The 12,808-nt window shown below is 45.2% G+C and overlaps 1 protein-coding gene across 1 annotated transcript in view; it reads right to left on the bottom strand.

The window, feature by feature from the left end:
• CEP126 (centrosomal protein 126) overlaps positions 1–10,249 on the bottom strand; it is a 45,705-nt gene extending 35,456 nt beyond the window's left edge. Inside the window, 2 exon segments of the mRNA XM_063338363.1 lie at positions 9,859–9,984; positions 10,221–10,249. Coding sequence (XP_063194433.1) covers positions 9,859–9,984; positions 10,221–10,249 — 155 coding nt within the window.
• Positions 10,250–12,808: the final 2,559 nt, after the last annotated feature.

The following is a 12,808-nucleotide window of genomic DNA, read 5'->3' as shown; positions in this document are numbered from 1 at the left end:
GTCTTTTTCACCACAGCTCATCACGATCACTGTTTGGTTTGGATTAAGACATGAGGGAGAAAAAGGATCTTATTTTAAATGTAAGGAAATGCATTGAAGATATGCAGTGAAGCCTGCATCATTAACTTCTTGACCTCGCAGAATGTAAATTGTGACACCCAGGTGTATGATGTAAAATAAATAATTTTACAAATGCACATTGACATCCTACAGAAAAACAGTTAAAGCAAATGTTTGTTCATCCACTATCCTTAAGCCACCAGCTTAGGTTCATATCACAGATGTAACATTGGCAAAAGAGTAAGGCTTGAAGATGGAGAGTTAGCACAAGAATTTCCTGACCGGTGTTTTTTTAACCCAGTTTTTCTGTCTACTATAAACAACCCAGCGGTGCAGCAATTTTTGAAACGGCTGCCAAAATGTTTATAGTGAATTTGGAATATGAAACTTAAAATATTTAGCAGTTTCACATATACAGACATTATGTGGAAAGCATTTTTATGTTAAAAACAGTATGACCAGATGGTGGAACTATTTCCTGGTTAATTTTATTAAATTATCTTCACGGTGAAGTGATGGATGCTACATTCCCAGGTGGACTAAATACTTACTACTACTTTGGATGAAAATAAAAAAAGGAATATATACAGTGCATATGGAATGCTATGGAATGAACCTTTTGATAATGAGTTGATATTATTCATCCATTGCCATATCATGTTTGCAAACCAGTGCACAATAATTTTAAAATTGAGGTAGGAGGGTGCTTAATGACTACAGCAAGATCAAGAAAAGGCTAGAATGGGGCGTCACGCTCAAAATCCCCTTCAGGGCAAACAGGAAACACACCTTATATCCTTAAGTATCTGCAGAGGTTGCCCATAAATCTATTTTTTTGTTTAATTGAGATACTTAGGGACCATAGGGATGCATATTAACTTTATTCCCTCATGTTCTCCAATTATCATATGATGAAGACAAAAGGACAGCCCCAAATTGCTGTAAGGGCTTCAGAAGGACTGACCCTTACGATGCCATAAGGGCTGACAGAGGGCTGTACTACAAAATGCCTCGCAGGTTCACACGACGGCTGCCCGCACCATCCACCAGTTGTTACACTCCAAATGTTATTTATGGGCAAAAAGTAAGCACACCTTATATAAAGCCAAGAATTTTTTTTTGTTAGCATAATTAAAATCTTAAAAGTTTAATCCCTATTAATCCAGATATAATTGTTAACAAAAATTAATAGTCATAGAAGCATAGAATGGTTTAGGCTGGAAGGGACCTTAAAGATCACCCAGTTCCAACCCCCCTGCCATGATCAGGGACATCTTCCACTAGACCAGGTTGCGCAAAGCCCCATCCAACCTGGCACTGAAGGCTGGATGGCGCTTCAAGGGATGGGGCCTCCACAACTTCCCTGGGCAACCTCTTCCAATGTCTCACCACTCTCACAGTGAAAAATTTCTTCCTGATAACTAATCTGTATCTACCCTTTTCTAGTTTGAAGCCATTATGCCTCATCCTATCACTACATGCCCTTGTAAATAGTCCCTCTCCAGCTTTCTTGTCGGCCCCCTTTAAGTACTGGAAGGCCATTATAAGGTCTCCCCGGAGCCTTCTCTTCTCCAGGCTGAACAACCCCAACTCTCTCAGATTGTTCTCGTACTTGAGGTGCTCCACCCCTCTGATCATCTTTGTGGTCCTCCTCTGCACCCACTCCATGTCCTTCTCGCGCTGAGGACACCAAAGCTGGACACAGTACTCCACGTGGGGTCTCACCAAAGTGGAGTAGAGGGATAGAATCACCTCCTTTGACCTGCTGGCCACACTTCTTTTGATGCAGCCCAGGGTACGGTTGGCCTTTTGGGCTGCAAGTGCACATTGCTGGGTCATGTTGAGCTTCTCATCCACGAACACCTCTAAGTCCTTCTCCTCAGGGCTGTTCTCAATCCATTCTCCACCCAGTCTTTATTTGTGCTTGGGATTGCCACAACCCAGGTGCAGGACCTTGCACTTGGCCTGGCTGAACTTCATGAGGTTGACATGGGCCCACCTCTCGAGCCTGTCCAGGTCCCTCTGGATGGCATCCCTTCCCTCCAGCATGTCAACCACGCCACACAGCTTCTTGTCATCAGCAAACATGCTGAGGGTGCACTCAATCCCACTATAATACACTTGGAATACTTCTATACAGAGAAAACCTAAATAATAGTGATAATACAGTTTGAATTGTTATTCAAACACAGAGTTTATACCCCTTTTCCTGCCACTCATGCTTTCATTGCTCTTCTGTGTCCTAAGGCTGGTTTTTGCATTCTGGTGGTGCTGGGGTGTTATGGTGAGTTGTTAGCATCTGGAGTCCCTTCGCCAGGAGCAATATGATGTTCATGTTAATGCTTTCTTGTTCCTCACCTCAAGATCCACGTGGAGTTATTTTTATATTTGCCAACAGGCTTTTGCATCTTTGCTCCCTCTTCATCAATCTGCGGCTCCACAGTACCTCCAAATATTCCATACAATGTTGCCTTTTGCATGTATTACATACTATTCCTCTGTTCTCTTTGTTACCCCTAAAGCCAGTTTTGTCAGACCCAGGCCTACATTTCTTTGACTGACTATCGGTGAGTTGTTTATGGCTGTGGGGTCTCCAGTGCCAAGCCTTTGTGCCATCTCTTATCAGCCCCTGCCTATACTCCTCTACGTCGCGTCCTGCACCTCCAGTTCTCAAGGCCTCTGCAATCGTACCAGGCCTGTATTTCCTACACTACATCATTATATAGAGTCATAGAATAACTGCTTGTTACTGCTATCTATATAAAACTACGGTCATACCATAAGAAGATAAACAAAGGCAAAACAAATTAGCCACAGACACCTGGTCAATTAGAGAAATTGCTGTTACAGCTAAACCAAGCAAAACAAACCTGTGGGCAGGTCAAGAAAAGTTCAGAGAGCACAAATTTGGCAAGCATCCGCCCTGAGACCTCGCAAATTCAGCACGATCCTGTGGCCCATTACCAGAAATGGTGATACTGGACTACAGGCCTACATGGTTACAGGGACCACCACTTTGCACAGTTTCATTCTGATGTAGAAAGCAATACTAAATTCTTAACACTTTGCCCTCTCTGTTTACCAAGTTCTAATATTTTTCTCCCATTTCTGATACGAGACTGCTTTTTGGTCTGCATCAACAACACTAATGAGTAATTTAAAGAGCTTTTATTAAATAATCAATGATAATCAGCCAGTAGGTGGAGCACAATACTTGTGCATATGTTGAAAAAAAAATATTTTGGAAAAAAACAACAGTAATAGGAATAGATTGGAAACTGATATAAACTGGGAAAGCGTTTCCTTCCCCAATTATAACAGATGGATCAGCTATTTAGATTTCAAGGCAATTCAAAACGCTGAACCAAGATAGCAGACTGTAAGATTTATTTAAAAATGCATATAGACAATTGCATTTCCAGAATGAACCAACTACCTACAGCCAGTAACATCACAGTAAAAGGGAATACACATTTTGCCTCCAGCAATAACAGCGGGATGGCTGCGGTTCCCAGCAAATCGGCAGCTGGTATTTAAAAAGGACTGCAGTATATAAACACAGAATATAATATCCTATTCATTTACTTAAAGTGGCTCTTATTTCTGGAATACTGTTACTTAAACAAAATATCTGTCATCTACTGCCCCAGAGCATATTTAATTCTTAAACTGATCCTGAAATTGCAACTTTGCATATTACTGAGACAATAAAGGGATTACTTCCTTGATATTAGGGCAACTTGTGTAAAAACAATCGGTAGGCTGATTGCTCACTATGTTGAAGCACTGCTGCTAACACAAAACTAAGGAGCCTGGCCAGTATAAGAGATGCAAAGAAACGGATGGCATCAGATACGACTACGGGTTTCTCTACGTATTCACTTTGAGAAAGATGTGTGACTTAAGTTACTGCGACTACTTTGCTTCCCAAAGCTCTACTTGCACTTTTCTGTGCAAGTAATGTTTTTGGTCTTTTACCAATCAACCAATTAACTGAGCACAACTTGTCAGAAGTTGCGTATTCCTAATGCTGAAGCCATTGATACTGTCTCCCATAAGATCCTTTTGATGTATGGGCTGGATGAGCAGACAGGGAGGTGGATTGAAAATTGGCTGAATGGCTTGGGCCCAGAGGTTGGTGATTAGTTTAATGAAGTCTGGTTGGAAGCCAATAACTAGCGGTGTACCCCAGGGGTCAATATTGGGCCCAGTCCTATTTAACATCTTCACTAATGATCATGGATAATGGGTCAGAGTGCACCCTCAGTAAGTTTGCAGATGACACGAAACCAGGAGTGGCTGATACATCAGAGGGTCCTGCTGCCATCCAGAGGGACCTCAAAAGGCTGGAGAAATGAGCTGGCAGGAACCCCATAAAGTTCAACAAGGAGAAGTGCAAAGTCCTGCATGGGGGGAAATGAACAACCCTATGCACCAATACGCCAGGGACCACTCCTCTGGAAATCAGCCTTGCAGAAAAGGACCTAGGGGTCCTGGTGGACACCAAGCGGAACATAAGCCAGCAGTGGGCCCTTGCAGCAAAAAAGCAAATGGGCTGCATGAGGCAAAGCGCTGCCAGCAGGTGGAGGGAGGTGATCCCTTGTGCAGCAGGACAGCTATGATGTAGTTGCCATCACGGAAACGTGGTGGGATGACTGTCACGACTGGAATGCTGCGATGAAAGGCTATCAGCTCTTCAGAAGGGACGGGCAAGGGAGGAGAGGCGGGGGTGTGGCTCTGTGCATTCGGGAATGTTTCGATTGTATAGAGGTAGATTCCAGTGATGATGAAGTCGAGTGTTTATGGGTAAGGTTGAAGGGGAAGGCAAATAAGGGAGATGTTGTGCTGGGGGTATGCTATAGACCACCCGGCCAGGATGAGGAGACAGATGAAGTATTCTATAAGCGACTGGCTGAAGTCTCGCAATCGCCAGCCCTTGTTCTGGTCGGGGACTTCAACCTGTTGGGTATCTGCTGGAAATACAACACATCAGAGAGCAGGCAGGCTAGGAGGTTCCTCGAGTGCATGGAAGATAACTTCCTGACACAACTGGTAGGGGAGCCTACCAGGGGAAGTGCCTTGCTAGATCTACTGCTCACAAACAGAGAAGGACTAGTGGGAGGTGTGGTGGTCAGAGGTCGTCTTGGGTTTAGTGATCATGAAATGGTCAAGTTTTCAATGTGTAGTGATGTAGGGAGGGGGGTTAGCAAAACCTCCACCTTGGACTTCCAGAGGGCAGACTTCGGCCTGTTCGGAACACTGGTTGAGAGAGTCTCTTGGGAGACAGTCCTGAAGGGCAAAGGGGTCCAGGAAGGCTGGACGCTCTTCAAGAAGGAAATCTTCAAGGCCCGGGAGCAGGCTGTCCCCAAGTGTCGCAAGTCTAAAGGGCAGGGAAAATGGCCAGTCTGGATGAATAAGGAACTTCTGATGGGACTTAGGAATAAAAGGAGGGTTTACCACCTTTGGAAGAAGGGACAGGCCACTCAGGAGGAGTACAGAGATCTCGTTAGGTTATACAGAGAGAAAATTAGGGAGGCAAAAGCCCAGCTGGAGCTCAACTTGGCCACTAACATTAAGGACAAGAAAAAAAGCTTTTATAAATACATCAACAAAAAGAGAGCCAGGGAGAATCTCCATCCCTTACTGGACGCAGGGGGGAAAGTTGCAACCAATGATGAGGAGAAGGCTTAGATACTTAATGCCTTCTTTGCCTCCGTCTTCAATAGTCAGACCAGCTATCCCCAGGGTGCTCATCCTCCTGAGCTGGAAGATAAGGATGGAGAGCAGAACGACCCACCCATAATCCATGAGGAAGTAGTCAATGATCTACTTCTGCACCTAGACACACATAAGTCTATGGGGCCAGATGGGATTCACCCAAGAGTACTCGGGGAGCTGGCAGGAGAGCTCACCAAGCCTCTCTCCATCATTTATCAACAATCCTGGTCAACAGGGCAGGTGCCAGATGACTGGAGGGTGGCTAATGTGACGCCCATCTACAAGAAGGCAGAAGGAGGATCCGGGGAACTACAGGCCTGTCAGCCTGACCTTGGTACCAGGAAAGATCGTGGAGAGGATCACCTTGAGTGAGCTCTCATGGCAAGTGCAGGGCTGCCAAGGCATCAGCCAGCATGGGTTTAAGAAAGGGAGGTCCTGCTTAACCAACCTGATCTCTTTCTATGACCATGTGACCCACCTTCTGGACACGGGGAAGGCTGTGGACATTGTCTGTCTGGACTTTGGTAAGGCCTTTGACACCGTCCCCCACAGCATTCTCCTGGAGAAGCTGGCGAATCATGGCATAGACAAGCGTACTCTTCGCTGGGTTAAAAACTGGCTGGATGGCCATGCCCAGAGAGTTGTGATTAATGGGGTGAAATCCTCTTGGCGGCCGGTCACCAGTGGTGTCCCTCAGGGCTCAGTTTTGGGGCCAGTTTTGTTTAATATCTTTATTGATGATGTGGATGAGGGGATTGAGTGCACCCTCAGTAAGTTTGCAGATGACACCAAACTAGGTGGGAGTGTTGATCTGCTTGAGGGTAGGAAGGCTCTACAGAGGGACCTGGACAGGCTGGATCGACGGGCCAAGGCCAACTGTATGAGGTTTACGAAGGCCAAGTGCTGGGTCCTGCATTTTGGTCACAACAACCCCAAGCAGCGCTACAGGCTTGGGGAAGAGTGGCTGGAAAGCTGCCCAGCAGAAAAGGACCTGGGGGTGCTGGTGGACGGCCAGCTTAACATGAGCCAGCAGTGTGCCCAGGTGGCCAAGAAGGCCAACAGCATTCTGGCTTGTTTCAGGAATAGCGTGGCCAGCAGGAGCAGGGAAGTGATCGTGCCTCTGTACTTGGCCCTGGTGAGGCCTCAGCTCGAGTACTGTGTTCAGTTCTGGGCCCCTCTGGACACGAGGGACATTGAAGTGCTGGAGCGTGTCCAGAGGAGAGCTACCAGGCTGGTGAGGGGTCTGGAGACCAAGTCATATGAGGAGAGGCTGAGGGAGCTGGGCACGTTTAGCTTGAAGAAGAGGAGGCTGAGGGGAGACCTCATTGCCCTCTACAACTACCTGAAAGGAGGTTGGGGAGAGGTCGGTGTTGGCCTCTTCTCCCAGGTGAATAATGACAGGACCAGAGGAAATGGTCTGAAGTTGTGGCAGGGGAGGTTTAGATTAGATATTAGGAAGAATTACTTTACTGAAAGAGTGGTCAGGCACTGGAACAGCCTGCCCAGGGGGGTGGTTGAGTCACCATCCCTAGAGGTATTTAAGAAACGTCTGGATGTGGTGCTTCAGGGCATGCTCTAGTGGCAGAGATTGTAGGTTGTATTGTTGGACTCGATGATCTCAAAGGTCCTTTCCAACCATGAAGATTCTATGATTCTATGATCCTTCCCCTCTGCTCAGCACTGGTGAGGCCACACCTGGAGTTCTATGTCCAGTGCTGGGCTCCTCAGTACAAGAGAGACACAGATAGATTGGAGAGAGTCCAGGACCACAAAGATGATGAAGGGACTGAAGCATCTCTCCTGTGAGGAAAATCTGGGAAAGCTGCGACTGTTCAGCCTGGAGAAGACTCATGAGGGATCTTATTAATGTATATAAATACTTGAAGGGAAGGTGAAAAGAAGACGGAGCCAGGCTCTTTTCAGTGGTGCCCAGTGACAGGACCAGAGGCAATGGGCACAAACTGAAATACGGGATGTTCCTTCTGAACATCAGGAAACACTTTTTTTTTTTTACTGTGAGAGTGACCAAGCACTGGCACAGATTACCCAGAGAGGTTGTGGAGTCTCCATCCTTGGAGATACTCACAAGCTGTCTGGACATCATCCTGGGCAACGAACTCTAGATGGCCCTTCTGTAGCAGGGGAGTTGGACCAGAGGTCCCTTCCAACCTCAACCATTCTGTGTGAAGGTTAGAAGTAGAAAACAAACTGTCATACTTCACTCATGTTTACTCTCCATATGTTGAAGTAAAAAAATATGAAAGAAACAATTTCAGTTTTGAAATTATAAAACAGCAGTGCAAAGAACAACTTCTAATACATGCCTGTAAGCCCTGTCAGGGAGAACTTAGGGTGCTGCCAGGTGAGAACGTGAAGCTTAAGGAAGTCATGCTACCCTTGAGAAACCATCATCATAGCTAACACGTTTACATATGTTACAAAGCTAATGGATCTTGTCTCATACACAGATTTGACACACGACCCAATGGTTGATCCATTACAAGATAAATCGCTTCCTACCTGCATAACTGTCAGGAAAAAATATTAAATTTCAAGGAACTTTTTATTTCCAATTACTTTTCTCCATATATGCAATGACACTTAATTTTGAATTATATTTCACAGCTTATTAACACTGTATGCTCTTACTACCTTTCTAACAACAGACAACTAACTCCTTTTCAGTTATTAGGGGAAGACTTGTCACCACAGACTTATATTTGAGCTGCTTATTATGCTTATAGTTATGCCATTCTCAATTATCACAAATGGAAACAATTTCATTTTATGAATACCATACCTAAATTCTTAACTGGCTCACCTGGGTAACTCAGATTGATACTGTGTTTCTTAAGGCTGCAATGAAATTCATATGGAAATGTATTTATGTATCAACCACTAATAGTTTAACTATACCAGTCTATCAAAAATACACAGGCTGTCTGGTATTTGCTGTTACATTGGAGTATAATATTTCAAGATCAGTAATACAATAAACAGTGTTCATCTGAGAGCTGTAGTGTTACAGCGGTACTGTTCCAGAAAACTAAATAAGGTATTTAACCTTTCAGCTCAGACTTGGTTTATTATTTGCAAAGGTTGTGGGTTGCACACTGTCTCTAATCACTCCCAGGTGATTACACTTCTTCTCCCATTTTTGTTTGTATTTCAAAACATATGCTGACAGCACATACTGTCAAGCTAAAATGGCAGTATAAACAGTATCTATTGCTTCTCTTATGAGTTATCGACATACTTCAGTAAGTAAACAAGTACCATAGAAGCTGGTCTGAGGTTGGGGGCTTGCTCTGAATTGTCTCAGGGAGGAACCCACCTGCCTCTACAGTATATGCAGTCTAGTCTCCCGTATGTGTGAATATGACCTCAAGGATAGAGGAAAAACCCTATGCCCATTAAACTACTTACAGCACTTCACTGAAACATCTCAATGTATTTACTTAATCCATTTGTCACAGAATATTTCATGACTTTGCGTTTTCATGTATGCAGAAAGGCTGAAGATCCAAACCTCTGTTTAAAATGTCAGTGTCGAATAACTTTATTAGAAATGTAATCCTGTACTAGAAAGACTTTGTGTTGTTTTTATTGGGAAGTGGGAGCACAAAGCCCCACCACGTTGGGGAGGCCGTGCAGCTGATATGCCATGCAGATGGTTAAGCATACACTTCAGAAGGCAAGGACAAACTGCTTGCCTGCGGAGCTGTACCGTGCATCTGAATGCATTTTTCACACATCCATTAAAGCTAATAAAAACCAGAATAATACTAGAAATGCAGATCCATGAAATGAAAGCGCTACTCTACTTTATAAGAAGTGACTACAGTGAGTTTCCAAAAAGTAGCAAGTAACTTAGAATATTGTTCTTTTTATATTTTATTTGCCCTATAGCAAGAAACTGGATTGGTGAAGATTTTCAGCCTAGATTCCTCTAGAACAAAGCAGTAAGGCTATTGAACAATGTGAACGTGCAAATAGTAGAAATAGTAGCTGTTTCAAGGTTTTGACTTGCCTTTTTTTTTTTTTTTACCATCTCCCACTAAAGGAACCCTAGTTACTTACCTTCTTCTTCTGTTTGTCTCTATAAAATATTTCTGTGCCCTACTCCGACATATTTTTTGATCTTCTTTCAATGCCTGACGTTCTTCTTCTAAATCCCATTCAAAATGAAATGTTAAAGCTCTGTCCCTAGCATTGTGTTAAGGACAACAGACACTGTATGAAACAGCTCATTAAAAGATTAAAAGCCTGTGTGACTGCCTTTACAGACCTTTTTAGGAAAGGGCAAACTTCATCCATGAGACACAAAATGCTGATACATCTTTTGACTAAGTACACAACAGTTGGTCCCACAAATGTCTATTACGGTCATATCTAACTTTATGTTTATCCAGAAAAAAATGTAATTGCATTTTACTGTTTACATTGGCTTTGATAGAAGTTTTGCACTCATCTTTCATGGTATCAGCAAACGAAAACACGGACCTTTATGATGTCTATTTGAATCTTTCTATTATTATCTAAATCTGTAACACATGGAAACATTTATCACAGGGAAAATAGTAAAACAGTAAAAGGATTAGTTGTTTACACTGAAATTTGCTAATATTGCCAGATAAAAACTCTCCACAGAGCAAGATAAAAGCTCTCCACAGTTCAAGATCGGTCCTGCCTCACTTCAGTCATGATTTAAGTAGCACCGTACAGGTGCAGCTTTGAACTTGTGTCAGTATTTATTATTACTTAAATTAAAAAAGTAAGGACCCCCGAGTTAGGACGGAAAACACTATGTCTTTCTAAGAGGAAAAACAAAGAAGATGACTCCAAAGCTGCCCGAGAAGCCAACTTTTCTCCGTCAGTTTAAAAAACCCAACGTACCAGTTTTACTCCACGCCCCCGCTGAGGCGATCCCTGGCGGCGGGGCAGGGCGGGGGCGGCACCACCGCCGCCACTGTCCCTCCTCCGCCCCACACGGGCCCCGCTCCGCCCCACACACCCGCCCGGCAGGACGGCCCTCACCGCCCCGCCGCCCCCGCCTCTCCACGGGGAGGCCATTCCTCCGACAGGCCGCCTCAGACCCCCCTCACCGACCGCCCGGCCCCTCGCCCCCGGCGGACGGATACGCGGAAGGATACACGGCGGGGGGCCGTCGCCGAGCCGCGCAGACCTGGGGGCGGCCGAGGAGGTTTGCCCCTCGCGCCGGGCCGCCGCCCTTCCCGCTGGGCTCCATTCAGCACCCCGGGCCCGCCGCCCCCGTAACGGAGCTCGCCGTGGTCCGTGCCGGCGGCCGGCCCGCTACTCGGAGCGACGCGGTCGCGGCGCCGCCATCGTAGCAACGGGAGACGCCGCTTCCTTCGCAACGGGGCGGGGCCGCGACTGAGGAGAGGGCGGGGAGCTGCCGAGGGGAGGGAGGTCCACGGCTGAGGGGCCGGCGGGCCACAGCTGAGGGGAGGGCGGTGGCCGTTTGGCCGTCGCCTCCTTTCCTCGCCTTCAAATCAGGCGCGAGGAAGAGGACGGGTGGGGCTTGGGGGGAGCGCTCCCTCCAGGGTCCCCGGAGGTCCCCAGCGGTCCCCAGCTGAGGGTGGAAGCCAGGGCCTGGGCACCTCGCTCTGCCGCCGGGTACCCTCCGTGGTCGCCTGCCTCTTCAGGGACAGCGCTGCTGGACTCCCAGCCAGGGCACAGTGCTTGGCCCTCACCGGGCCTTCAGTGACTTTTATAAATAACAGGATGCTTTTTTTTGTTGTTTTTTTTTTTTTTTATTCAAAAACCTGGTATCTGAACAGACACGTTTCTCATTAGTTTTGCATGGCAAACAAAAAACCTCCCTGAGCCTGTTTGTGGGTTTGCAGAGCTCTCTCCAGACATCAGTTAAGTCTGTTGAAGGTAAAGACTTGGAGCTAACAGGATAAACTTTTTTTTTTTTTTTTGACCAATGCAAAAAAATCTCAATGCAAAAAAATAGATACATAAAATATGTAAAATTCTATACGATTTTACACAAAAATGTATATAAAAAGTAAATAAGTTACACAAAGTAAAAAAAAAAAAAAGTAATTTGTTAGACTGAAAAACTTTTTTCAGGCAAAGCAGGGTGTGTTGTCTTGGGATATTGCCATGCCTCTGATGACTTGTCAGCAGAAGGCTAAATGCCTTGGTGATTTCCTGGCGAGACGTTTCTTGGCTGTTGTATTTGAGCTTAAACCAATTCTTCTCTTTTTCAGTGCGCAGCTGTTCTATGTCTTTGACTAGAAGGGTAAAAATAGTACTTGGCATTTGTAAAATACTTTTCTCTGCAGAACCCCCTACATATTTGCAGCGCAGCTTGTGAAGTAGGTGTTACTATTACCATTTTACAGTCAAGACCACTGATGCGCAGGTTGCCAAACGTGCTTAATATTTATAATATCCCAGTTACCACAGCTGAGAAGATGACCCCAAAATGGGAGTCTTTCACCTCTAGTTCAGAATAGCAGCCCCAAAGTCACCACCACTGTCTTGCAGGTTGAAGACGGGTTGTTGCTTTACTACCATGCACTTTTCAACCCACGTACACTTTTAAAATCCCAGTTTGCCTGTTAAAATGTAGTGTTTAGTTTAGGATGCAGTATAAGTATGGAGAACTGAGTCACCCAAACAGGACTGAAGCAGAGCTGGGAAACAACTGCAGAATTTGAGCCATATCACACCTAGGAAGATTCAAGATCACGGTCAACTCACACTGTCAGAATTTGAGCTTTTTTAGACTTACTGCAAATTTTGATCTTATCCAGTGCAACTCGCAGCTTCACCTTAGATACCTTCTGAAGTTTAGAATTAAGGATACTCTTTATAAGTTTTCCTGTCTTTCCCTTTTTTATTTTTGTCCACTTCTTCATGGCCTTCCTTTAGGGTTATTAGATAATTCCTGGTGGTGAGTAACCTCACGTCTTCCAGACTGGGATGAGAAGGTGACTAGTTGAGGACCATGTATTTCAGAACCATATGATTACTCGGACAGCAAGCAGCCTGATCT

Source organism: Chroicocephalus ridibundus, chromosome 1 (assembly GCF_963924245.1).
Source record: "Chroicocephalus ridibundus chromosome 1, bChrRid1.1, whole genome shotgun sequence".
In the NCBI taxonomy this organism is placed as follows: Eukaryota; Metazoa; Chordata; class Aves; order Charadriiformes; family Laridae; genus Chroicocephalus; species Chroicocephalus ridibundus.
This window is presented reverse-complemented; position numbering and strand designations above follow the sequence as displayed.